We start from the raw sequence: 27,098 nt of genomic DNA on the forward strand, positions 1-27,098 counted from the left end.
CCATATATATATAATGTATAAACAGAGGATTTGATGAGTCGAAAAAAAATGAGCAGGTGTAAAGCAGTAAAAACATTAGCATGTAAAAAAATACTGTTATATTATTTTCAACGTATTGAACATATATTAAGAAAAAAATAAATAAATTTCCATTTCACAGGTTGTTGCGATTCAAGTAGCAAATTTCTCTTTTACGTAATAGAACCGCTGTCTATTAATTACGAATCTCGGGATCTCATTGTACGAAATATCAATGTAGCTATACATCGTCGATCATACCAGCAGCGTTCAGCTCTAATCCTTGATAACCGGCTGTCACTCTGTGCAATTGTACCTGCGACGCATCGTATGCGTATGTGAATGGTTGTTCTATGTGACTACTCGTTGACGGATATTGAGATTGTAGATTTGGCTGAATTAGGTTCGTGTGGTAGGGTGCGTAAACCACGGGCGATGGTGGATGACCTTGCGATAGTACCGGAGACCTGTGTAACATATTTCAAGTTGTACAAATTACATACGTTTACGCTATGTAAATATTTGGCATTTTACTAATCGGTTTACCTCTGCATTGCAGGATAATGCTGCGGGGACGTGTTCAAGGGATAAAGCGGAAACGATCCTCCACTTGCGCCTGTCGGTTGATTCAACATCTCAGGATCTACAATACCATCAAACGAATGAACAAGTCCATCGACGACATCGGTTTCAGGAAGTTTGCATTCTGCTAGCTAGTTATTGTTATTGCGATGAAATACTTACAATATTTTCTACCGCGATTGTCGCGTAAAACAGTATTAATTTTCTCATGCAAAATAACACGAGGAAAAGGGGAACGAGAAAGCGAAGCGTTAAATTAGTAGAAAACGGGGATGATTAGTAATGGAGATGATTTCATGCGATTTCATATATTTTCACGCTGAACGGCACACGAAGAATTCAAAACAAAAACAAAATGTGTAACTCGTATTGCAATAATAGATACGATAAACGGGATTAGTAAAAAAATCAGCAAAACTAAATGAATATTGTCGAATCGTACCTGCGAGCTCTACAACATTATTTCGATCTGAAATTGTTCAGGAAAATGAAATAAACAAATACGGTTTACACATTGTCAAATGATTGTACGTATATATAGATAGATATATTATGCATATGTAAGTCATACAATATATAGATATAGCTTTTCTCTGTCAAAGAAGCAGCTCATAAAAAACTGTATGTACTAACATACAAATATTGCACATGGTTTCTTATTATTGCTGAGTTCTCTTAAGTACAACATTCTTATAGAGGAGCAGAGTACTTGTATATATATGTATATATATATATATATATATATCCACACATATATATACTAGTCTCCATTCTTTGTGAAAATAGCATTGATTTATCTAATAATTACGGATAATGATTATAAAAATACAATATTTTTTTTCTCAAAATGTACAAGGCCACTGCTCTCTCTCTCTCTCTCTCTCTCTCTCTCTCTCGTCATTCGAATACAAATTTCAAATGTTCGTACAAAATATGTTCTTAAAAAAGTACAAAACAAGATCCCTCGTTCGTGTGTGAAAATATATATGTATATGTATAGCATTTCTTAATACAATGAAAACGTATCTTCCTTCGCACAGTGGAAATTCTCAACGATTATGTTCCACGGTAGTAATTAGTGGGCAATTAGGCACTGGTTTCGCGTAAAATAGTGAATTACAAACGTTATAAACATCCAATGTTCCCGCTGTGCGAAAGGATAGATGATTAATTCTGTGGTTAGTGTGTGTAACGCGACTGGAGAACGCTGAAACATTAATATTCCGACAAATGTATACTTGGAGATCCATAAAAGAGATATACCATCAACATTCCCCCACATGTATACAAGTATATTCCAAGAAACACCTCCGGAATTTCCAACAAATTTACTATACCCGGTTACAACAATCGTCACAACAAATGGAGAACACGTGTTCCGTATTGAAATGCACAAAGGGGAGAGTACTTATTACTGGCATCGCTGAGACAGCTTGCTAGAAAGTATTTTCGTTTTGCGATAAATGTATGTATACTTGAGTCCAAATAAGAATGTACTTACTAGCCGACGAATTTAAGACTCTACTGCGCATCTGACTCTAACGGAACTCGTTCATTGGCTAATCCCCCTACTCGTACTTCGCCGACCACGCGATCATTGGCTGACGCCATCAATTTTGTGGCTGACGCGCAACGACTTGCGCAGTACAAGTACATTCTTATTTGGAGTCAAGTACAGCAAAATGCCAACATGAAAATTAGTATCGGTATAGAAGCACCTATAGAAAAAAAAAAGATAGAAGAAGATAGGACCCGAGGAATTCGGCATTGAATGTAAATATAGAAAAAGTGTACTTTCGATCAATCTCGACGATGCGACAATGCCAATGACGCCATTGAAACCCACTCCCGGCAAAGCTGTAGAATCGAGGACAATTTTAGAAAGATACTCACGCTTCTCAGCTTCTGCCTCTATATACCTCAAAACTAGCGTGTTTGGACTGTTATCAAACTTTTGTCGCTTTCGCCTTGACTCAACCGGATCATCTATAAACGATTGTACATTAATCTTGTGTGTTTGAACAGTAATCAACATGAAGTATCTCCGAAGACAAAGGACCCTAGAAAAAGTCACGCGAAATCTCTTTTCCACCTTCAAGCACAAAAATTAATATATCTTTGGTTGCAAATACTATTGCCGAATCGCAAGACAAATCAAACGACTATATTCCCATTCGGCTATAAATTAAACGTCTACTCTACGACTAGAAACAAAGTGATATGCGTGTAAACTTGGATCGCTATAAAAAAAAGAGAAAACTTAACAACGTGTAATAAATAGTAAAAAGCAAGAATATATAGGTATAATAAACACTGTAAAAGTCTGACTAGAAAGGACTAGACAATCCTTCGGTTAATATAAACAACAAGTTTCTGCTGGAGCGTGTGCTTCAGCTATCCTTTAAGATCTGTATGAAAGACTATGGAAACAGAATAACAATTTGTACCACGACTAGAAAAGCGTTAGTAGTTGTGTATGTCGTTTCGCTTTGCGCGTTCCTTCGACAATTCGTTATAAAATCGTTTTCACATGTACAAAATGCATCGCAATGGGATCGCGAGCGTGCCGAGGCTGCGAAAATCCAACTCGTAGAAACGCACAATCGCAAATACAGCAGCCCGGCCGAATCACAATATATATATATACTTGTATATACTTGTACGAGTATTCTTCAAAATATGAGCATATGTAGGCGGCATTGCTTGGGGACAAAAACATGTCACTCTCGAGTGGAAGTACTCGTGTATCAAACGTAGTAGTAGTAATAAACTATCAAAGCAAACAGATTATGTTTCTTTCTTCTCCGAGTAGATCTTCCCTCCCTCCACGGGACTGTAGTAGAAAGACATTTCATCGAACTCGGATGCAGTTGCATGCGGAGCCATGGCTGTGTACAATGCATAGTGTTCAGCCTCTGTTAACTCCATTCCGTACGGTGGTGTTTCATCGCCGTCGAGTCGGAGCGATTTCACGCTAGTGGTGCTTATCGCGCTCGGTCTTGGACATTGCAACTGCGAGGCATCCGGTACGCTATGTTTCGGCAAATACGTGATGCTTCCTGAGGCACTTAAAGAGGGATTGCTGCCCTTGGAGGAAGCATTCGAGACGGTGTCTTTGTCTTTCTTGATTTTCTTGGCGAATAATTTCGAGAAGAGTCCTTGCTTCGAGGACTTGGTGATCGTCCCGGGCAAAGAAGGCAAATTCTTGTTCGGCGCTTCGACAAAAGACTCGGGTGTCGTGTGAGAGGATATAGGGCGAGGCAGAAGAGGCATAGAAGGCATTTTTCGGATACGTTTCGGAGGTAAAGGTGGCAGTCTCTCCTCGGTCTCACGCGCTCCATCCCTCTTCGTAGTCACCGGAGGAGAGGGAGAAGAATGATTCAGATCTACTTTCGGTACCGCTACGTCCTCGTATTTTCTATAGTTCAGATGATCCACGAATTCTATGGGATTCTTCATGGCCATCTGCAAACTAGTGTACGTCTGATTGTCGCAAACGTCTATATCCATCGATTGATTGACGTTATTCTGTTCGAGGGCAGCTTGCACCAGCTTTGCGTGCGTGTCAGCATAAATCTGATCGAGCTCGGCCACTTGGGTCAATAGCTCGTTGAACGACTTATTGCAATCCTCTGTCTCTGTCTTGAAATCCACCTCCTGATCCTTCTCTTTCAGACACGTCTGGCCTTTCTGCACCCATTTGCCTACTTCTGAATAGTCGAACCAGTCGGATTTATTTTTTGGAGACTCTAAGCTCTTTAATATATCCATGTTGTCAACGACAGTGTCCGGCTTGCAGTAAATTAATGTTCCTGAATTGGTATCAACAGTTTCTTTGTCGATACGACTACTATCGGTTTTGTAGATCTTATTTGTGTTCTCGTTTTCAGTGTTTTTTGGTACCTCGTTATTCTGGTAATTTGTTATAGTAGTTTTTAAGGGGTTCACGTTTTCTGCTACGTTACGATTGACCTCGGCACTTCCGTTACAAGAGTCTGATGTATTCTTTACGTTATACAGATCGTTCAAAGCGCGTAAGGCAGAGATTTTGTTAGTCGACCTCTTAATATCGAAGTCGTTATTGTTAAAGTCATCGAAATTGCGCGGGTATCTAGGCGCAACGTTCGAGAGTAAGGCAGACTCGGTGGCTAAGATTTTACCAAATGTACTATAATCTGTTTTCTTTCGGGCAAATGCTCTCCGCAAAGACCAGAATGCAGGCCTACCTGTATCAAGTGGTAACATCTGAAACGGTAACGATTCGCTAGTTGCTCCATCCGATGGTCTCTTCAGCTGAATGTATACTTGAACGGGCTGGTCCACTTTTTGTCCACGGTAAGTCGGTGTTTTGAACGTTATCGCAGTCTGTTAACAATCATCGAATATCGTTAAACATCTCCGCGATACTGGAATATCGAGTTTATGATTATTAGACTGCGCATCTTCATGCAAAATAAAAATGTTCTGCATTGCTGGTGAGCAACAGGTCTTTGTTACACTAAAAACGACATCACAATATTCTTTTATATCTCACCCGACCAATTTTTCCATAAACGCATAAAGATCCGCAGTCTAATGATTATGAAAGCGTAAAACGTACTTGTTTATGTACATCAGCAGGCTGAAAATCACCAAATCCTTCCCACACCATTTGCCCGTCCTTCTCTTCGAAAAATCGGACTTGTATGTCTTCTTTCGCAACCTTCTCGCATAGCACAATCATTTTCATACCACCCGTGACCGGAGCATTATGATGACTGAGCTCGGATATTACAAGATCCAACATTGCCTCTGAAATATTCAAGGTAGATGTAGAATGGCTCATTCTAAAAATAAATACAATCTGCACGACAGCCGATTGAACTTACTCTTATCAAATATAGGATCGGACACAACCGCCGGTAACGCGACATTGAATTTTCCCTTCTGAGATCCTTCTATGAAAACTTGGAAACATAATCTCACCGCGTTCAGATCGATGCTGGTAGGGTGTTTTTTATGTTCGAAGCCAGCTAGGAAAGAAAAGAGTCACACATGATCTTGATTTATCGAAAAAGATAAAATTACTTCCTGTTTCATTCTCAGCTTACTTCGAAAAGGATCTACGCGAAACTCTTCTCTTATTCTAAGTGCCTCTTCTATATCCTTTTTCTTAACGCACTGAATACCAAGATTTGCGAACGTCACCGTCATGTTTTCCGACGACACCTCTACTGTACAAACACCTCTCTTGCATGCTTCCTTTCCGACAAGATTGTGAGGATGAGGTCTGTGCGGCGGATCTTTCGTTACGCAAGATACTACAACTAAGGCTCGGCCTTTGTATGCCGCTATCTTTTACCATACATTAATTATTATCACATAAGACGAACAATCAGTAAATGGTATAGTTTTATCGATACTCACTCTTATACTAGGAAACGTTTTATTCTCCGGTGTGCTGTGGACACCGGGTATACTACCAGCAGATCTGCCCTCGCACTCATAGCGAAAACGTAAAGCTTTGCTAGCCGGCTGTTCTAGTATCTCGACGTACGGTAACAGCCGTCCAGCATTCACTTGCATCGGTGGTAGAGTTCTCGTAGACTCCGTGAACTCAGGATCGGTTTGGATGACTTCAACTATCGAAGCAAATCGATATAATGTTCACAGAAACAGGAATTGAAAATTGGCGCAGAGATACTTACTGACATCGCTAATATTTATATTCTCATCACTCATATGAGGGAACTGTTCCATGCCTCTTAGTGGTTAGCGAACTGGATAGAAGCTATCTGGAAAACAGTTGTTATTTGGATACACAGCTTCTTTGAACAGCTCTCTAGACGTGCTGCACCATTATTCGGGAATCACGTGCACAAGAAAGTAACAACAACACGAGAAACATGTTTGTTTCGATCTGCAACGAATCCGGACAAGAACCCGCGAGAGCGTATCTATTTAGAAAGAGAACGAGACGATCGCGTGGAGGTGAAAATCGGCTGGTCCGGTTCATTCGGTGAGCATTCCGAGCGGCGTTTCAATCATTTTCTCGGAATAGGTGTTGTGTCGCAATATATAGCGACGGTTCGCGCGGGACAAGTTAGGCGTAGCTTTTCGATGAACACCGATTTGGAGAAATCGCGCGTGTAAATAGATAGAACGTGCATGGATAGAGGTTCGGAATGCTGTGGTTGTGGTGTGATTGGTGTGGTGTACTTCGAAACGACAGCTGTTCACAGGTATACTCCTAGAGGCACTGCAACAACACAAGTGTCCCATGGGAAAAGGAACGGCAAGAAAATAAGACACGGCGGGTGAGTGAGTAAGAGAGAGATAGAGAGAGAGAAGGATGGAGACTGAGAAAAGAAGAAGGAAAGAGACAGAGAGCAGTGAACGGGGAGGGATGCCTCGCTGATCCAATCATTATTTTGGGAGAGCCTAGGTCCGTACCAGCCGTGTAGCTATAATTAAACTATCGTAGGACAATGTGACGAGAAAGACTTGCCTGCAACTCGATCGACTTTAGTAAGCACTTTCTTGGACGCGGATTATTTCTTTCCTTATCGAGACGTCGGTTGGGTTACCGTTTTTTTTTCTCTCGTGTTTTTTTTTCTTTTAAATAAAATCAACTTTCGTCTGTGTTCGACAACTGCGTAGACGCGGAAAGTATTCCGCGATTCAAATGTTTCTGATTGGCGCTGCGCAACACGGGCTCGCACGCGACACAAAAGCGTGCACGGGGACGAGACTAGAAACGAGACCTAACCCGACGCAACATTTCGCCCGAACTTTTGCATCGGCACTGATCAGTGAATCAACTGGCATGCTTTCTCGCCTCTCGCTCTCGCCGCTTCGAACGCGCTCTCCTACAAGTATATGTATATGTATATCAGCCGTCCAATATGTTTAGCTTCGTGGACACGCGCGAACACGAACACGCGCACTCGCCATTGCGGAATCTACCAATCTACGCTCCTGCGCGGTTGAGTGCTGGACTTATTGGCGAATTTATTGCATTCGTGTAGATCGGATATTTCGGATAACCGAGTTGAAATATGTTGTACGAAATAGGAATACAGTATTCGACGCCGTGTTCGTATTTGTTGGCTCGAACACGTTGCCACTTACGAATTGATGCACGTCCGATCGATCGATCTAACGATCTAACAGATCCTCGCGCGACCACCGACACCGATCGCGATGGAATGCATTCGCGTTAGTACACGTTTCTTGAACTCCGCACGCGAGCATATAGATTTATTCTGGCGCGCCTTTGTTGCCACTTTGTTTAAACCAAACCGCCGCTCAAATGACCCATTTCAGATTTTTTAGTTTGGAATTGTTAGGATTATAGAGGTGTTCTCGTGGGAATTGATTGAATATGTTTTTTGATCCCGGTATATATTATATAATAAAAATTGCACAAATTATAAATAAGTTCAATCTTGTTATTTTCATAATACTATACACATCAGGGATCGTCTCCGCGCGCTCAAATCTGGGCGATTCCGGCGCCCCGGCATTTCCAAATAAAGTCGAAGCCGAAACATGTGTCATGTATCGTGTCAAGATTATTTCGATTTCGGGAAAAAATGTTTGGCATCGGTCCAGCGCGCGAGAAAATGGCGGACGGTTTCGGAGATGAAGTTTTAGTAATAAGTCTAAGGGTTCGCTGAAATGATCCTGGAATTATCGCGTGTGTATATATGTAGATTACTATTCAGGAGCGTAGATACATCGCGCGGCACTCAGGTGCCATCGGTGACTCATACGTCAGTCACACGTCACGCGATCCTGTTTTATCGTCCGAAATCGAAGATCGTTAGGTAATCAGGAACCTGCTAGGAATCATGCAAACCGTTTCGAAAAAAAGTCTTCGCCTCCTGTATTCCCTCATTTTCCACGGTTAACGGGGTAAGACGGTTGTCAATGGCTGCGAATCAGATCTAAGCGTTACGTAAGGCTCTCTAATCGTTTCCTGTGCGTACCGTCGTGCTCGTAGGTGTACGTACATCTATATGCGTACATATACGTATATTTGATTTACGCGATTCCACGAACTAGAACGTTCGAAGCGCGCGACAGTTCGCGTGGCTCGTTGGAAATAATTGAAGTTATCGAACAAGAATCACAAGGTTGTTGACGGGAAACGTAAGTTTAGTACGTAGTTGTATGTATTGTACAGGCTGCTCCAAAGTAAGTGGCACGATTTAGATTTCATTGTCAGATGGATACACGATCGAAATCCATAGTTACTCGAATCTCGCACCGGTAATTGTTTGCGCCATCCTCTCGAGATGCCGAGTAACTCGCGAACGATTTCCGGAAGACGGATTACCCGACATATTCAACAGATGGCGTGTGAATTATCGAGCGCAATTAGAATTGCGGGAAACAAGATTCAATCGGGTTTTCATTTTATTTGCAAAGGTAACGTGATCTTCCTAGACTCCATTTTTCCCGTATCTTATTCCGACGAGCTCGAATCGCGTGTATGTATATAGATTTATTATCTTTTATAACTTTATGAACGTTCGTTTCGAACCTGGTCGAAACTGGGTGGCTGTTTTTGAACTTTAGAGTCTAAGGTCTAAGGATGAACATGATCTTCGTACGTTAGGCTCGTGAAGAATGTCAGGGTAAGTGCGATTAGGAATGAAATAAGTTGTGGGACACCGATGCCAGGTAAATAGTTGGCCGTGCGTTGTACGCGAAGATAACGAGGGAAGATCGACGACGCGCGTTTGTCGCGACCGGTCTCCATGACGAGGGTAGCAAACAATCGTTTTTCATAGTCCTGCGAAGGAGCGTCTACTCTGAAACATTGCGAACGATGCCAGAAACTGCGATCTCGCCGAAGAGTCTGTCTTCCCTGAGCAATTCGACCGGCTCGAGGGATGAGGCGTGCCACTTTCCCGATGGAAAAAGGCTGCCGCGATGCGTGCGACGGAAATTCCAACCGTATTCCCAGCTACCAGTAAGATGTCACAGATCCAGCCCCTATTATCGTCCGCCGAGGACTTCACTGAGACTAACCGGACTCGGATTAGCCGCGATCAATTGCACCGGCTCGATCAACACGGCGAAAAGCTGCCCAGATAATTTAATATGTTCGCCGATGTTTCGCGCGATCGGCTCCTCCTCCTGCAAAAAGAGCTTGTCGATGATCAATCTCACTGAGTCCACCATGGACATGGAACACGGCGATCTTAGGTAAGCCTTGGATGCCATTATTAATCGCCTCGACCAATTTTATCCATCGCTGGGCTTCGGTCAACGTTTAAATGGACAATTATAGGTTAAAATGGATTGTTACTGTTACTGTGATTAATTTAAGAATATCAACACATTTCTTACGACTTAATAAGCTCACTAAAACGAGGAATAAATTTCTATTTGGTTGCTACGACTTGCAATTAGGAAATTACAGGTTAAAGTTTTGAAATTAGTTACTTCGATAAATAATAAATGATTGCTAGCGTTGAATAGGGTTACTGTGATTAATTTCAGAATACCAACACATTTTATACGACTTAATAAGCCCACTAAAAAGAGAAATAAATTCCTATTTGGTTCGTAGGTCTTGCATTTAGTGCAAAAATTTTTATTTTGCATATATAATACATATATGTATGGGAATCTACTCTTAGTCTTTCCTGCACTCGTTTTTCTCGGTGGATGGTTCAGACTTCGAGTGGAGTCCCAATATGCCGAGATTGACAATGTTCCTATTCGTTTAGGTCGGATAGTAGCTCGACCCTGGAGAAGCTCGAGGACAGCGACAAAGTATACAAGGGGAACGACGTCGGCCTGGGCGTCGGTATCAAGAACTGGATGGACGGATTCGTGTCGGCGGAGTCCGACGAAGGGGGCTCGGGATTTTTTCAAAATCCAAGAAAAGCAGCGAGCCTGGTGTGCCGCGTGCTAGTGGTGAACGCGTGGAGGCGCAGGCGCGAGGAGACCCGCTATCTACGCGGTACCATCGACAATTTGACGCAGAACACGAGACATCTACAGCTGCAGATCTCCGTGTTGCGCCGGTTGATCGACACGGAGAACAACCGTGTCGGTCGGCTGACTTGCGAGACGAACCGCCTGAGATTTCATTTGGACGAGACCGTGAAAGAGCGAGACGCTCTCAAAAGGGTAATCAATTCTGCGAAGCGTTCAAACGATATCGGAGAAAACTCGATGGACCGCTTTCTAGCCGTTGCAACACGACGATGCGACGTCGCGAGATTGAACGCTCGTCTCGGCTCGCGTGCTCGAAACGCGAGAGTTCAATGACGCGGATCTAACTAGAGGGATGACGCTAGCGTGAGCGGCACGTGTTTCGGGGTCGCTCGATAACAAGGCTTCCGAAAGAATGGAGCTTCCTACATTCTCCGAGCCGCTGAGAAGCGGTCCTCGAGAGCCGAAGAAAGCTCCAACCTTTTGTGATGATTGCCCGTTCAAATTTAGCATTGTTTCGCAGCATTCGTTGAACAATAGCGTAGCCATGTTATCTTTGTAGTGACCGATTCCTTCTTCCGTCATTTGTATCGCGCGGCAAAGCATCGAAAGAGAAGTCGATCGCTATGGGCTCACGAGTAATGGACAGCTTTCTATTGATATACCGATAGGCGTAGCTTGAGAATTAATTAGCGTGCACGGTGTACGCGCGAGCTTGGAGCTGGCACGTGTCCAACGGCTAATTGTGAAGCGAAAGAAGGAACTGTATCGCGTCGAGGCGTCGTTGGTCGAAATAGATAAAACCGGGAGTTCTAAATACTTTTTGCCGTGCGATCCGCGCGCATGTATACATATTCTAACAAACTGGGTTACCCTTTTGTTGCAGGAGAAAGAGAAGATGGAGGAGGAGACGAGGCGGCTGCAGGAGGTCGCCGAGGGAAGGCTGATCGCCGTCGAGAACGTGCAGAACGAACTGATCACGGCGCGAAATCAAGTCAGCGCGCTGGACGAGCAGATCTCGAGGGACCGCGAGAAGCTGCTCAAGCTGCGAGAAGACAAAAGGATGCTCCTCGAGAAGGTCAGGCTTTTATTACTCTTGATTTCTTTCTGTATTTTGATCGCGAACCACAGGACGTTGCAGCTTCGAGAGGACACGCGCGACGAGGCTCGCAAAAGCTCTGCCATAACGCCTGCCACGAGCCGGTCGCTGCGAAAATTGATTTCACCGGGTGACTCATTGCCGTGCTCGCGGCAGACGAGACCGCGGAGAGGGTGGACTCGAGTTCGATGCGAATTTCTACCGCCTTCTATGAGAAAATGAGTCATCATGCTGCTCTTCCGAGTTCACGGAACTCGGCCAGAGTTCAATCCCTGGCGCCAAACGATCGCGCGCGTGGCGTTCGATTCGGTTCCGCTTCCCTTTTGCCCGAAAGCTCCGCGGCTCGAGGACGGCTAATTGAAGTCGGTGCTTCGCTAGATGAATACATTAGGGGTTGCACGTATAGCGTAGCCACGTTGAGTCACGTTTCTTCAACCATCGGTGACTCAATCTCTTACGGCATTCGTTCGGTACTTGGAAAAGGGATCGATGCCGTTGACCCATTTAGTTTCTATTTATCAGAGATCACCGACGAAAATCGCGCGAGATTGTTACCGTTTCGCAAGCTCGAAAGCTTGCAGATTGCTCGAGCATTCCGTGTCGTTTATCTCGACGATTTATCGATCGTCCCGTGGAATTTATACGCAGGATACTCGGAATCTGAATCTAGGGGTACACACACGTATCGCGTCACGTGAAGACAAGTAATTCGACATGACATTCTTAGAGTGTGAGCCATAATTATTAGTTTCTCTGTATGTAACGTGATTGTTAATGCATCTGCACCTTGAATCGTTCGCTTAGGTGACAGCGGGCGAGACTTTGGCCACGGAAAGGGGTGCGAGGGCGGAGAAAGCCGAGTCGACTGCCGAGGAGCTGCAGCAGAAACTGACCACGCAAACCGTTCTGGCCGAAACCTCGCAGCAGCAGATGCAGCGATACATAAAGTAATTTTTCGGAAAGGTCAGGGTCGATGGGCGCGTTTCTAAGTACAAGGGACCGCGTTCTCAGGGAGTTGAAGATCAAAGAGGAGGAAAAGGCCAGGCTAGAGAATCGGTTGGAAAACAGCGAGAAATTAGAGAGGTCTCTATATCTGCGAGCGGCGTGTTTGGAATCCCAGTTGAGCGAACGTGAGGTAGTCTTGAAGCGTGTCGAGTCAACCTGTAATTCGCAGCTGTAAGTTAATGATTAGCAAACTGCGGATGTTTATGCAATTTCCAATTTTTGTAGGCAAATTTTAAGACAGAGGGATCAAATAAAATCTGATCTTCAGTGGTAATAGCCTTTGTAGATATGAAATGAGTGAAAATCGTACTCGATTCTATTGGATTTAATATTCTAGTATTTTTTGAAAATTTCCACAAATACATAAAGATCCACAGTCTAATCATAATGGTATTTTCGACGATGTGGAAAGAAAGAGGCGGTTAGTTAACGTCTCGATATACATTGTAGACTGGAGCTGACCGAGCTCAGGGATCGTCTGATTAGGCAGTCTCAGGATGGGGGTTGGAGCAGCAGAATGCTGCAAATCGCTGGCACGGTCGTTCGCGCCCCAGGAGCCATTCTGAGGAGTCTGTTGTCCACCACGGGGCCGGTGATGACCTCTTAAAGGTAGTCGTAGCTTAGGCTGCCGCGGTAACGCTTTACCCAATCAGAAGTCTATTAACAACGGCGCTGTCGATACCAGTTGACACGTTCCAATAAAGTTCCTCTTTTCTTTCAAGAAACGAATTCCAGCTGTAATTGGAATTGAAGTGGAACTACGACGTCTGAGACGACGACGGCTGTTCAAAGATGGCGGACGAGCGCCGAGATGAGAAAGGATCGAGGAGGATCGCGAAAGGTCGCGCGCGAGTTCAGTTGCATTGGCGTTTTCTTTCCTTTTTACAGCAGAAAGTAGGATGCTTTATTTTTGAAATTTTTTTTCTTTCTTTTTTTTTCTGGTAATATATTCTGATACTAAAGATTTTACGCGAAAGGTCAGCGAGATGAGTACACAAATGAGACGAGGATGGATGAAATAAATATATCGACTGTTGCGTGCTTTTTCAAATCTATATTTTACACTTTTTTCTGATGTAACATGACAGAGCGTTAAAAATAAGGTACCGTCAGCATCGCCGTGCATTAAATAATAACTAAACCGTTTCTCTCGAATCGCAAATCATCAACAAACACATTTCCATAACCGGTAAACATGTATATACATGCGATCGTGGCCGAGCGCGCTTTGCATAACTTCTACGCGTTTCACGCTACTGATAAAAACGAAAAAAGCATATATACATTGTATATAGTATATATATATGCATATATATATATAACAGGGCGCGATACCCACGGTATATTATTTTTCCAAAACGCGTCACGAACAGGTCGGTCAAGTCTAAGTAACTCACGAGCGACGCAAACGAGTGCGCCGTGTCTGATCACAATTCTCATTATTGTGTACTTAGGTACAAGATAAAATTACGATTCCACGGTTTCGTTCGGTAACAATAGTAATCGTCGCGACGCCTCTCGCCGATCGTGGTTGATCAGGGCACGAAATTTCACTGGAAAAATTCGTTCGTTATCACAAAGAGTCGTTTCGTGTTCGAGCATGTACGATCGCTGGAGATAACGCCGGTGTGCGCTCGCGGTACACGCGTTGTGGGTACTCGCTAGCCGACCTAAGGTATTCATCGCTACCGTTTCAACAAGATTGCAACCAGAGAAAGGAAAGAAGAGGAAAGAAACACGGTGCTCGCGAAGATACGTGGACATAATCTAAACACGTTAATCTACGTTTCCTTTTTGTTCTCTGTTTAGACTTTATTTCGTATAATCGTGGTGCTCGTCAAGACACATTTGCATGCACGTCAGATCGTGTATATTTCAAAAATTACACTTCGATCACAGTCACAGCATTTTATATATTAGTTAGATCGATAAATATTTTAATTTGTGATGTTAAAAAACATTGAATCTCAAAAAGCGTACAAAATTATTAACAGCATTTAAAATAAACGATCAACTTACGGTAACATACATAATCGGTGATGCAATTTTATCACAACCAATTAAATATACTAATCACTTTTATAACATTATATATCTATATGTATATAATATGTACATACTTCGTAAAAAGAGAAAAATGTTCGGATACCGTTTCTCGCAACGTACATTTTTGCTCGCACTTATATAGGACTGCTAAAAAATTTTTTCCGATCTTTTTAGTCGTCAACTTCCCGCCTCGGTTTGTACATGCTGTTTAAAGTGTTAAGTTCCGCAGTAATTCTCGTAAAACTGTCAGTCATGCTATTGCTCTCTTCGTTGTTCCCTTGGTTTGCCCCTTTGCTCGTTTCGGACTAAATTCAATAACTATTTATTTTGTTCTTTCATTGATATTGTCAAAAGCAAGAGGAGTGAGTAGCGAACGATATATGAGATTTATACCTATATCAAAGTATACCTTATGGGCTTCCGAGATGGACAATCCACTGGATAAGTTCTCGGAGAGCGCGGTGCTAATGGCAGCGAGTTCTGCCGAATTAAACTGGCCGTGACTTGACTCGAAACTGTATTGTTGATTGTCCATGTCTATAAGACGCTCGTGGCATCCCCTCCTTCAACTATATCTGCTGAATCGCATATCCATATATAATGTATAAACAGAGGATTTGCCGAGTCGAAAAAAAATGAGCAGGTGTAAAGCAGTAAAAACATTAGCATGTAAAAAAATACTGTTATATTATTTTCAACGTATTGAACATATATTAAGAAACAATAAATAAATTTACATATCACAGGTTGTTGCGATTCAAGTAGCAAATTTCTCTTTTGCGTAATAGACCCGCTGTCTATTAATTACGAATCTCGGGATCTCATTGTACGAAATATCAATGTAGCTATACATGGTCGATCATACCAGCAGCGTTCAGCTCTAATCTTTGATAACCGGCTGTCACTCTGTGCAATTGTACCTGCGACGCATCGTATGCGTATGCGAATGGTTGTTCTATGTGACTACTCGTTGACGGATATTGAGATTGTAGATGTGGCTGCATTAGGTTCGTGTGGTAGGGTGCGTAAACCACGGGCGATGGTGGATGACCTTGCGATAGTACCGGAGACCTGTGTAACATATTTCAAGTTGTACAAATTACATACGTTTACGCTATGTAAATATTTGGCATTTTACTAATCGGTTTACCTCTGCATTGCAGGATAATGCTGCGGGGACGTGTTCAAGGGATAAAGCGGAAACGATCCTCCACTTGCGCCTGTCGGTTCTGGCGGTTGATTCAACCTCTCAGGATCTACAATACCATCAAACGAATGAACAAGTCCATCGACTACATCGGTTTCAGGTAAGTTTGCATTCTGCTAGCTAGTTAGTGTTATTGCGATGAAATACTTACAATATTTTCTACCTCGATTGTCGCGTGAAACAGTATTAATTTTCTCATGTAAAATAACACGAGGAAAAGGGGAACGAGAAAGCGAAGCGTTAAATTAGTAGAAAACGGGGATGATTAGTAATGGAGATGATTTCATGCGATTTCATATATTTTCACGCTGAACGGCACACGAAGAATTCAAAACAAAAACAAAATGTGTAACTCGTATTGCAATAATAGATACGATGTTCCCGCTGTGCGAAAGGATAGATGATTAATTCTGTGGTTAGTGTGTGTGACGCGACTGGAGAACGCTGAAACATTAATATTCCGACTTTCGATCAATCTCGACGATGCGACAATGCGAATGACACCATTGAAACCTACTCCCGACAAAGCTGTAGAATCGAGGACAATTTTAGAAAGATACTCACGCTCCTCAGCTTCTGCCTCCACATGACTAACAATTAGCGAGCTTGAACTGTTACCAAGCCTTTTTCGCTTTCGGCTTAACTCATCCGGATTATCTATAAACGAACAAACGATTGTACATTAATCTTGTGTGTTTGAACAGTAAACAACATGAAGAATCTCCGAAGACAAAGGACCCTAGAAAAAGTGACGCGAAATCTCTTTTCCACCTTCAAGCACAAAAATTAATATATCTTTGGTTGCAAATACTATTGCAGAATCGCAAGACGAATCAAACCTGTCCGGCTTGCCGTAAATTAATGTTCCTGAATTGGTATCGACCGTTTCTTTGTCGATAAGACTACTATCGGTTTTGTAGATCTTATTTGTGTTCTCGTTTCCAGAGTTTTTTGGTACCTCGTTATTCTGGTAATCTGTTATAGTAGTTTTTAAGGGGTTCACGTTTTCTGCTACGTTACGATTGACCTCGGCACTTCCGTTACAAGAGTCTGATGTATTCTTTACGTTATACAGATCGTTCAAAGCGCGTAAGGCAGAGATTTTGTTAGTCTACCTCTTAATGTCGAAGTCGTTATTGTTAAAGTCATCAAAATTGCGCGGGTATCTAGGCGCAACGTTTGAGAGTAAGGCAGACTCGGTGGCTAAGATTTTACCAAATGTACTATAATCTGTTTTCTTTCGGGCAAATGCTTTCCGCAAAGACCAGAATGCAGGCTTACCTGTACCAGGTGGTAACATCTCAAACGGAAACGGTTCGCTAGTTGCTCCATCCGATTGTCTCAGCAGCTGAATGTATACTTGAACGGCCTGGTCCACTGTTTGTCCACGGTAAGTCGGTGTAAAGAACGTTATCGCAGTCTGTTAACAATCATCGAATATCGTTAAACATCTCCGCGATACTGGAATATCGAGTTTATGATTATTAGACTGCGCATCTTCATGCAAAATAAAAATGTTCAGCATTGCTGGTGAGCAACAGGTCTTTGTTACACTAAAAACGACATCACAATATTCTTTTATATCTCACCCGACCAATTACTTCATAAACGCATAAAGATCCGCAGTCTAATGATTATGAAAGCGTAAAACGTACTTGTTTATGTACACGACTAGGCTGAAAATCGCCGAATCCTTCCCACACCATTTGTCCGTCCTTCTCTTCGAAAAATCGGACTTGTATGTCTTCTTTCGCAATCTTCTCGCATAGCAAAATCATTTTCATACCACCCGTGACCGGAGCATTATGATGACTGAGCTCGGATATTACAAGATCCGACATTGCCTCTGAAATATTCAAGGCAGATGTAGAATGACTGGTTCTAAAAATAAATACAATCCGCACGACAGCCGATTGAACTTACTCTTATCGAATATAGGATCGGACACAACCGCCGGTAACGCGACACTGAATTTTCCCTTCCGAGATCCTTCTATGAAAACTTGGAAACATAATCGCACCGCGTTGAGATCGATGCTGGTAGGGTGTTTTTTATGTTCGAAGCCCGCTGGAAAAGAAAAGAATCACAAATGATCTTGATTTATCGAAAAAGATAAAATTACTTCCTGTTTCATTCTCAGCTTACTTCGAAAAGGATCTACGCGCCCCTCTTCTCTTATTCTAAGTGCGTCTTCTATATCCTTTTTCTTCACGCACTGAATGCCAAGATTGGCAAACGTCGCCGTCATGTTTTCCGACGACACCTCTACTCTACAAATACCTCTGTCGCATGCTTCCTTCCCAACAAGGTTGTGAGGATGAGGTCTATGTGGCGGATCTTTTGTTACGCACGATACAACAACTGCAGCTCGGCCTTTGTATCCCACTATCTTTTACAATACATTAATTATTATCACATAAGACAAACAATCAGTAAATGGTACAGTTTTATCGATACTCACTCTTATACTCGGGAACGTTTTATTCTCCGGTGTGCTGTGGACACCGGGTATACTGCCAGCAGATCTGCCCTCGCACTCATAGCGAAAACGTAAAGCTTTACTAGCCGGCTGTTCTAGTATCTCGACGTACGGCAACGGCCGTCCAGCATTCACTTGCATCGGTGGTAGAGTTCTCGTAGACTCCGCGATCTCAGGATCGTTTTCGATGACTTCAACTATCGAAGCAAATCAATATTATGTTCACAGAAACAGAAATTGAAAGTTGGCGCAGAGATACTTACTGACATCGCTAATACGTATATTCTCATCACTCATACGAGGGAACTGTTCCATGCCTCTTAGTGGTTAGCGAACTGGATAGAAGCTATCTGGAAAACAGTTGTTAATTTGGATACAGCTTCTTTGAACAGCTCTCCAGACGTGCTGCACTGTTATTTCTTTCCTTATCGAGACGCCGGTTGGGTTACCGTTTTTTTTCTTTTTCAAATAAAATCAACTTTCGTCTGTGTTCGACAACTGCGTAGACGCGGAAAGTATTCCGCGATTCAAATGTTTCTGATTGGCGCTGCGCAACACGGGCTCTCACGCGACACAAAAGCGTGCACGGGGACGAGACTAGAAACGAGACCTAAACCGACACAACATTTCGCCCGAACTTTTGCATCGGCACTGATACTGATCACTGATCAGTGAATCAACTGGTGGCGGCTGGTGGCGGTGGCAGGTGGCAGCAGTGTTGTTAGATGGTACGGGAAAACTCGCGCATGCGCGACGATTCCAGGGTCACTGAAGTACGAAATCGGGCACCTTGGTTGCCCCGCATAGCTTCGCACAATCTTTTCTTCTCGATTTTCAAACATAACGTTTAACATGCGTATGTTATATTAAAATTTGATGTGTATGTACATGTAATATATAAATATATTCTAATTGTATATATACAGTAGCGGACAAAAGTTTAAGACCGCTCTAAAGAAAACTTGCCCCACAAGCTACGGACTGTAGAACGCAGATACGTTCCTGGATTCGCCGCGCATGCGCGAGTTTTCCCGTCTAACAACACTGCCCCCCACTCTGACGAACCGTGGACCACCGCACCGTGGACTTACGCTACAAGCGCTACACACGAACGTACTTCTACTCTGCCCGTGTGAGTGCCTGCTCGATTGCACGCGCGCTACACAAACAAGCGTACCTCTACCATTTTTCTCTACCGTGTTCCTCCAGTTATCACGTTGCCGAAATTTCGAAAGCATGAGGCGAAAAGTCGGAATCTGGAGACGGACATTTTGCTATAACTTTTGATCTAAAAGAGATATCGAAGAGAAATTAGGCCTAATTTTTTTTGAAAAATCGGTTTTAACGATGTAAACAGAAATATATTTTGTATATTTAAGGTATAGCCGAAGAAGATGGTCAGAAGTATCCAACCAAATTTGTTTTTAGTCACGTCATGTTCAACAGAAAATAATGAAAAAATTCATGAATATTCTACCAAATAGCATACACTACTGAGATTTTTTTCTAAATTTTTGGTTGCAAAATCGATTTTTAAACAAATCGGAAAACATAAAATTGCCGATTTTATGTATATACATATATCAAAGTCTTCAGTTGACCACATTTATATTATTACGTTAGTTGTGTCTCATCCTGATTATTAATGTGTATTTTTTCAGATTTTTCGGATTATGGAAACATGTTTTAAAAAATTGAAAACCTCCAAAAATTCCAAGAAAATGCATGTTTTGTATTGAAGTGTTAGAGACTCCAGTTTTATAAAAATTCAGTACTTGGATATTATTGAAGCAACTGTTCTTAATTTTTTTATAATTTTTTAGAGATTGGGTAGTCGTTAACAAAACAAGTACATATATACGGCTGGGAATCTTCTGGCCCCGAATCGAATCCCGCATCTATAATCGTTTTGTTCGGTAAATACTTATTGCTTCGAGTTTTAATGAAAAGTTTAACCAAAAACATTTTTTAATTGTCTACATTTATTTTCAACTTAAAGAATTGATGCAGTTCGCGCTGTCGACTTTCGCTGTCCACTTTCTGTAATTGAAAAAAAAGAAACACAATTTGCGAAGTGCAGAATGGTTTCGAGGTATTCGAAAATACCGCTACAGGTGTATCTGTATCTTCGAGTAACTAATTACAAATTTTGTATCTATTATTCGTGATCCGAAATTTGTATCTAGGTTACAATATTAAGTTTCTCATAACTGTGCGTCTAGGAGAAAAATTAAGGGCAGATTCGGAATCAGCGCAAAAAACTCTATTAACTTTTTTCCGTGTAACATATTGTTTATTTTCTCGTTTCTTTGTTATAATAAATGGAAGCTTATGTTAATTTGTTGTTCTTCATTCTTTAATGAGCCCCTTTTAATTTCCCATTAGTTTTAACTCCATAAAGTAATAGTTTTCTGTAAAATCCGTATCGATGCCTCCGGATCGGAAACTTTCTGCCAGGGGTTGTATTAATTCGAGTAACTGTAACTTTTTTAATGTTGGACTATACAATTTGGACTTTTCGTGAGAAGTTGGAGAAATTAGTTTACTGCATGATGTGAAAAGATATTTTTCCAGAAATTGCAGTTGGCCGGAATTGTAGAGGAAATAGGTACTAAAAGTCGCATTTCACAACTTTTTTATGTGGGCCTATATTGAAAATTTAAAAGATAGTTATAATAATTAACCCTTTGCAGCTGTTTTAACTTCGGGGCTGTTTTAACTCGAAAATGAAACATCTCGTTCTAGGTAGAATAATTTCGTTCAATAATTAAAGGTTTAGTAATTGATTAGCTACCAACATGTTTAACAATGTAAACAATATTTTGAATACATAATGGGACAGTAATTTTTAGTGGTGATTTCGAGTCACCACTGTAGTGCTAAGGATTAAAGATGGTAGAAATTGCAGGATATTACAACAATGACAAATATTATAAAGCAGATACGCTAACGTTACCGTTATCGCGTCAGAAGGAATAGCTTCAAGCTGCAAGTACAATTGTATAGAATTTCGGGGAAAACTTGGAAGAGTTTCCCTCGGGTCTCAATTATCCATCGGGCCTTAATTTGTCCGGGCTGTTGTCTCTTGATCAAGCCGGTTCGTCAAGGCCCTGGTACTGTACTTTGGAAATGAAATGGATGATTATGTGAAAATTTGCTTGTCAAACGAACATTCCGGGAAAAGGTTCAGGTAATTTCGTGCAGGAGTTTCATTGTGAGGAAGCACAGCGCGCGCAATAAACAAGTTCGAAAATCCAGAGTTGTTTTGGTAACTACCCAGGATTTATTGGCCCTCGCGACGGTCAAAGTAATTGCCCAGTTTTATTGACGTTTTATTACTTCGTCGCGTACCCTGGTATAAAGCAGCGAAAGCAATTTAGATATCGTGAAACGGTTCGAATTTCTTTTATTGCTGTTCTTGGAAATTCTGAAACTGTCAACAAATATACACGATCAGTGTCTGTACGTTTACTATACGTCAGTCAGTCAGTCAGATCTGGTTCGAGCCGATATCGATTGCAGCCTGCACTCGATGCTCGAAGCTGAGTGTGCTTTCATCTACTTTATTCGGAAATAGATCTATGATATTCTGCTTGTACAGTGTCCTGTCCAATTCAAAGCAAATTCCGAGAATTTTGCTTACTGACAACGCGCGTTAATGATGGAGACGTGCCTAGGTGAACTAAAGGTCCGCATTACAGCCAGGTATACGTCGGATTATCGCGGCACCTAGGTAGCAGATTAAGGGAGTAGACTCAGTGGTCGGCACGGATGAAGGTCGTTGCAGACTATGGGTCTTTGCCCACTAGGACGCCCCCTCTGTATACCTGCGCCATCGCTCCGTCCCCGTTTTGGGTTTCTTCTGTGTATTTCAATGGGGATGCGCACAATAGGCCGCACCGACGCGGCAGGTAGATGGGCTAGAGCGGCTACGTATCGGGACGGGAAAAAGTGCGCACACGATACCTGCCAGCGCCGACATTTGACTTTCTTCTATATAGTTTCAATGGAGGTGCGCGCACTAGACCGGCACCGCTCAGCACCGACACGACGTGCAACGTCTCGGTGAGAATGTTTTGCCGGCCGCTCGATGTGGTGTTCGAACGGAAAACGACTAAACGACTAAAATGAAAATCGCAAACAATAGAATTGGTTCGTTGATTTCGTATATTTGTCAATTCATGACAATTTTAGTTATACTATAGTTAGTTATTTAAAGTTTTAAATATTCATAAAAGAAATTTTACTCGCATAACTTAAAAATACTGCAAATTTTGCGATGATTGTTATCCAGACGCCATAAACAATAGTCTCTTTTTAATTTGATAAAATTTTTAATTTAATTCGAAAATTTTCTTTTCATATAGAATCGTAGTCGTTACAGTAAAATAAGAAGCGATTGTGTAGGCAGTGCCAATGCTCGCCATTCGAAAGTAACTGCGCCCAAACCCCGATAATCCGCAATAACCAAATCACTACAGCGTGTCTTTACAAGACAGTCATAGAGCAATAAAAACTTGACCGTACGCCCCAACATTATTACCATCGTCGAACTCGCACCCGGACCGCCTACCTGCGTATACATAGTAAACTGGTGCCCTACCGTCGAACCTACAGAGGTGTCTTGGCAAAATATCTTCGCTCGACACGAGTTGCCGCCAGCGCAGTGGTGTTCACCACTAGAACGGTCTGGATTAGGTCGTTCGACGGGTTACGGCCAGTTACAGCGCGGCGAACGCCCGCGCCAGTGGTGAGCGCCACTGAAAGTGTCGTTGCGGTGCCGGTCCGTCAGTAGTGTACGGCAAAGACCACCACCGGGGTGCCTTTTTGACGGCGCGGGCCGCTGCAGGTCGGTATAGTCTGCGGGTGACCGTCCGAATTTGACCTTGGCCGAACGCTAGTGTAGTAGTACCCTCACACACCGTTAGAAACTGTATACGTACACGAGCTTGCAAGGGTTTCGTAGATTTCACTATACGTCTCTATAATGCACGAGTTCGCGGTTCACGGGTTCACGAGTAATGGACAGCTTTCTATTGATATACCGATAGGCGTAGCTCGAGAATTAATTAGCGTGCACGGTGTACGCGCGAGCTTGGAGCTAGCACGTGTCCAACGGCTAATTGTGAAGCGAAAGAAGGAACTGTATCGCGTCGAGGCGTCGTTGGTCGAAATAGATAAAACCGGGAGTTCTAAATACTTTTTGCCGTGCGATCCGCGCGCATGTATACATATTCTAACAAACTGGGTTACCCTTTTGTTGCAGGAGAAAGAGAAGATGGAGGAGGAGACGAGGCGGCTGCAGGAGGTCGCCGAGGGAAGGCTGGTCGCCGTCGAGAACGTGCAGAACGAACTGATCACGGCGCGAAATCAAGTCAGCGCGCTGGACGAGCAGATCTCGAGGGACCGCGAGAAGCTGTTCAAACTGCGAGAAGACAAAAGGATGCTCCTCCTTTCTGTATTTTGATCGCGAACCACAGGACTTTGCAGCTTCGAGAGGACACGCGCGACGCGGCTCGCAAAAGCTCTGCCATAACGCCTGCCACGAGCCGGTCGCTGCGAAAATTGATTTCACCGGGTGACTCATTGCCGTGCTAGCGGCAGACGAGACCGCGGAGAGGGTGGACTCGAGTTCGATGCGAATTTTTACCGCCTTCTATGAGAAAATGAGTCATCACGGTGCTCTTCCGAGTTCACGGAACTCGGCCAGAGTTCAATCCCTGGCGCCAAACGATCGCGCGCGTGGCGTTCGATTCGGTTCCGCTTCCCTTTTGCCCGAAAGCTCTGCGGCTCGAGGACGGCTAATTGAAGTCGGTGCGTCGCTAGATGAATACATTAGGGGTTGCACGTATAGCGTAGCCACGTTGAGTCACGTTTCTTCAACCATCGGTGACTCAATCTCTTACGGCATTCGTTCGGTACTTGGAAAAGGGATCGATGCCGTTGACCCATTTAGTTTCTATTTATCAGAGATCACCGACGAAAATCGCGCGAGATTGTTACCGTTTCGCAAGCTCGAAAGCTTGCAGATTGCTCGAGCATTCCGTGTCGTTTATCTCGACGATTTATCGATCGTCCCGTGGAATTTATACGCAGGATACTCGGAATCTGAATCTAGGGGTACACACACGTATCGCGTCACGTGAAGACAAGTAATTCGACGTGACATTCTTAGAGTGTGAGCCATAATTATTAGTTTCTCTGTATGTAACGTGATTGTTAATGCATCTGCACCTTGAATCGTTCGCTTAGGTGACAGCGGGCGAGACTTTGGCCACGGAAAGGGGTGCGAGGGCGGAGAAGGCCGAGTCGACTGCCGAGGAGCTGCAGCAGAAACTGACCACGCAAACCGTTCTGGCCGCAACTTCGCAGCAGCAGATGCAGCGATACATAAAGTAATTTTTCGGAAAGGTCAGGGTCGATGGGCGCGTTTCTAAGTACAAGGGACCGCGTTCTCAGGGAGTTGAAGAGCAAAGAGGAGGAAAAGGCCTGGCTGGAGAATCGGTTGGAAAACAGGGAGAAATTAGAGAGGTCTCTATATCTGCGAGCGGCGTGTTTGGAATCCCAGTTGAGCGAACGTGAGGTAGTCTTGAAGCGTGTCGAGTCAACCTGTAATTCGAGATGTAAGCGAGATGAGTACACAAATGAGACGAGGATGGATGAAATAAATATATCGACTGTTGCGTGCTTTTTCAAATCTATATTTTACAATTTTTTCTGATGTAACATGACAGAGCGTTAAAAATAAGGTACCGTCAGCATCGCCGTGCATTAAATAATAACTAAACCGTTTCTCTCGAATCGCAAATCATCAACAAACACATTTCCATAACCGGCAAACATGTATATACATGCGATCGTGGCCGAGCGCGTATTACATAACTTCTACGCGTTTCACGCTACTGATAAAAACGAAAAAAGCATATATATATACATTGTATATAGTATATATATGCATATATATATATATATATATATAACAGGGCGCGATACCCACGGTATATTATTTTTCCAAAACGCGTCACGAACAGGTCGGTCAAGTCTAAGTAACTCACGAGCGACGCAAACGAGTGCGCCGTGTCTGATCACAATTCTCATTATTGTGTACTTAGGTACAAGATAAAATTACGATTCCACGGTTTCGTTCGGTAACAATAGTAATCGTCGCGACGCCTCTCGCCGATCGTGGTTGATCAGGGCACGAAATTTCACTGGAAAAATTCGTTCGTTATCACAAAGAGTCGTTTCGTGTTCGAGCATGTACGATCGCTGGAGATAACGCCGGTGTGCGCTCGCGGTACACGCGCTGTGGGTACTCGCTAGCCGACCTAAGGTATTCATCGCTACCGTTTCAACAAGATTGCAACCAGAGAAAGGAAAGAAGAGGAAAGAAACACGGTGCTCGCGAAGATACGTGGATGTCCGTTCTACTGGTTAACGCGTGCTAAGTTCAACGGAACCGTTGTCGGGACGACGCGACGTCGCGCGTCTTGTCTACGGTGAAAGAAGCCTAGGTAGTCGTCCCTCTCGCGTTTCGTTTCGGATCATGTGTATCGCTCGGTCGCGTATCATTCGGTCTCTCGAATAATACTGTGTTCTCAGCACGGAATTATGCTCGTGACGGTGATATGAAAGAGGTGTACGAGGGCCACGAGGCACGCCCTCGAGATCAAAATGAGGAATCAGCGTTCGCATCTCGACCAATCGTCGAGGAACACTCGCAGACTGTACAGGCAAACTCTACTCTTTGTCTACTTCAGGCAACTACAAAAAGAACTTGCTCGGATCCGTTTCGGTTTCAAACATATTCCCCATTTAACCTGTTAACCGGGGAAGAAGACGAGTTAACACTCGTCCATCGTTCGCCTGCGCTCCTCTATCCGACGGCTTTCCAAAGACTCTCGAATCGCTAAACTATATATTCCCTACCAGATTAAGATGATCGATCTACGCGGTTATTCGCAACGGGTCCTCGTGGTAGAAAAGTCGGTGGCCGGTTAACAGGTTATCGCGTAACAACATAATCTAAACACGTTAATTTACGACGAGTCTCTCGATGGATCCAGCGATGCAGATGTTCTCGTCGGACTCGCTCTGTCCTCCGGTTTATAAAAAAACCGCGCGCGGTCCATGAGTAAAAATTGTCAATTATATCGTCGTTTTACGGTCTCGAACGATTTCGATTGTTCTCTGATAGTTCTCCGGGCGGAACGGAAAATTCGAACAAGTTCCCGGGTCGTTTGTTTCCGGGGCGTATCAAAACGTTGCGACGGGTTCCCCTCTATTTCGCGCACTCGACGGACACGCGAGTGAAAAAGAGCGTCACGTCACGGGGTCGCAACTCTGGTTACTAAACGAGGAAGTAATCGACAAATAAATAATCGCTTTTTTTAATGATCATCGCGTTTGTGGGTTGAGACTAGAAACGATCGAATGTTGTGTTGGATCTCTTCTTTTAGATCATGCCGAAGCCTTCGGTGCCCTCGCTGATCGCTAATAGCAGAGCTCTCTCGAAGTGATCGTAGCACTCGTAGTCCGGTAAGCAGAGTTGATTGAAGCTGCAAAAACGTGTTTAACACAAGTTTAACGAATCATCAATCTTTCTCGATGGAGATTGGCTTCAAGGTCAATGCATACTATCTGCGTTTCTACTATAAATGCTCTGCGTCTGTGCGGACAGTACAAATTGGCCTCTAACCGTCCAACGACTGCTTGCGGAGCGACTTCTC

General features: G+C 43.3%; 4 protein-coding genes and 1 long non-coding RNA gene across 26 annotated transcripts in view; 1 reads left to right on the top strand and 4 right to left on the bottom strand.

The window, feature by feature from the left end:
* The window catches only part of Dl (dorsal), a 12,685-nt gene extending 4,939 nt beyond the window's left edge, over nucleotides 1-7,746 (bottom strand). For 5 of the 12 annotated variants that reach the window (XM_076440559.1, XM_076440558.1, XM_076440563.1 and 2 more), the window contains exons 1-9: nucleotides 6,288-6,430; nucleotides 6,007-6,221; nucleotides 5,691-5,934; nucleotides 5,469-5,612; nucleotides 5,201-5,391; nucleotides 4,827-4,965; nucleotides 2,494-2,586; nucleotides 565-661; nucleotides 280-485 (exon numbers count right to left, since the gene is read on the bottom strand). In XM_076440559.1, the coding sequence (XP_076296674.1) occupies nucleotides 280-485; nucleotides 565-661; nucleotides 2,494-2,586; nucleotides 4,827-4,965; nucleotides 5,201-5,391; nucleotides 5,469-5,612; nucleotides 5,691-5,934; nucleotides 6,007-6,221; nucleotides 6,288-6,339 (1,381 nt within the window). In that variant the 5' untranslated portion in view covers nucleotides 6,340-6,430. Of the gene's footprint in view, nucleotides 486-564; nucleotides 662-2,493; nucleotides 2,587-2,645; nucleotides 4,966-5,200; nucleotides 5,392-5,468; nucleotides 5,613-5,690; nucleotides 5,935-6,006; nucleotides 6,222-6,287; nucleotides 6,431-6,798; nucleotides 6,935-7,087; nucleotides 7,231-7,710 lie in introns of those variants that run through there. The other 7 variants (XM_076440566.1, XM_076440565.1, XM_076440564.1 and 4 more) reach the window with 6 other exon arrangements.
* LOC143216968 (uncharacterized) lies at nucleotides 6,773-25,372 on the top strand. 5 transcript variants are annotated; one of them, XM_076440608.1, is made up of 8 exons: nucleotides 6,773-6,896; nucleotides 9,378-9,795; nucleotides 10,323-10,728; nucleotides 11,420-11,611; nucleotides 12,437-12,579; nucleotides 12,644-12,808; nucleotides 13,088-13,246; nucleotides 13,360-18,843. In XM_076440608.1, the coding sequence occupies exons 2-7, from the start codon at nucleotides 9,416-9,418 to the stop codon at nucleotides 13,242-13,244; spliced, it is 1,443 nt and encodes a 480-aa protein (XP_076296723.1). In that variant the 5' UTR covers nucleotides 6,773-6,896; nucleotides 9,378-9,415; the 3' UTR covers nucleotides 13,245-13,246; nucleotides 13,360-18,843. The 5 variants fall into 5 exon arrangements, 3 of the variants coding, with proteins under 3 accessions (XP_076296723.1, XP_076296722.1, XP_076296721.1); XM_076440607.1 differs by lacking the exon at nucleotides 6,773-6,896 and adding an exon at nucleotides 6,911-7,024; XR_013010691.1 differs by lacking the exon at nucleotides 6,773-6,896 and adding an exon at nucleotides 23,636-25,372 and having other exon boundaries at nucleotides 7,573-9,795; nucleotides 13,360-15,990.
* Nucleotides 13,677-15,228, bottom strand: LOC143217001 (uncharacterized). The gene is made up of 2 exons (XR_013010698.1): nucleotides 15,093-15,228; nucleotides 13,677-14,988 (listed from the first exon to the last, which is right to left on the bottom strand). It is a non-coding gene; the product is annotated as an uncharacterized LOC143217001 (long non-coding RNA).
* LOC143216969 (embryonic polarity protein dorsal-like) lies at nucleotides 15,121-18,774 on the bottom strand. 4 transcript variants are annotated; one of them, XM_076440611.1, is made up of 10 exons: nucleotides 18,633-18,774; nucleotides 18,352-18,566; nucleotides 18,036-18,279; nucleotides 17,814-17,957; nucleotides 17,546-17,736; nucleotides 17,172-17,310; nucleotides 16,455-16,547; nucleotides 15,834-15,939; nucleotides 15,604-15,754; nucleotides 15,121-15,258 (listed from the first exon to the last, which is right to left on the bottom strand). In XM_076440611.1, the coding sequence occupies exons 1-10, from the start codon at nucleotides 18,682-18,684 to the stop codon at nucleotides 15,253-15,255; spliced, it is 1,341 nt and encodes a 446-aa protein (XP_076296726.1). In that variant the 5' UTR covers nucleotides 18,685-18,774; the 3' UTR covers nucleotides 15,121-15,252. The 4 variants fall into 4 exon arrangements, with proteins under 4 accessions (XP_076296726.1, XP_076296725.1, XP_076296724.1 ...); XM_076440610.1 differs by having other exon boundaries at nucleotides 15,124-15,261; XM_076440609.1 differs by lacking the exon at nucleotides 15,121-15,258 and having other exon boundaries at nucleotides 15,346-15,754.
* LOC143216952 (apoptosis-resistant E3 ubiquitin protein ligase 1) overlaps nucleotides 25,055-27,098 on the bottom strand; it is a 36,640-nt gene continuing 34,596 nt past the window's right edge. For all 4 annotated transcript variants that reach the window (XM_076440546.1, XM_076440545.1, XM_076440548.1 and 1 more), the window contains one exon: nucleotides 25,055-26,927. In XM_076440546.1, the coding sequence (XP_076296661.1) occupies nucleotides 26,825-26,927 (103 nt within the window). In that variant the 3' untranslated portion in view covers nucleotides 25,055-26,824. The remainder of the gene's footprint in view (nucleotides 26,928-27,098) is intronic.

Source organism: Lasioglossum baleicum, chromosome 16 (genome assembly GCF_051020765.1).
Source record: "Lasioglossum baleicum chromosome 16, iyLasBale1, whole genome shotgun sequence".
Lineage (NCBI taxonomy): Eukaryota > Metazoa > Arthropoda > Insecta > Hymenoptera > Halictidae > Lasioglossum > Lasioglossum baleicum.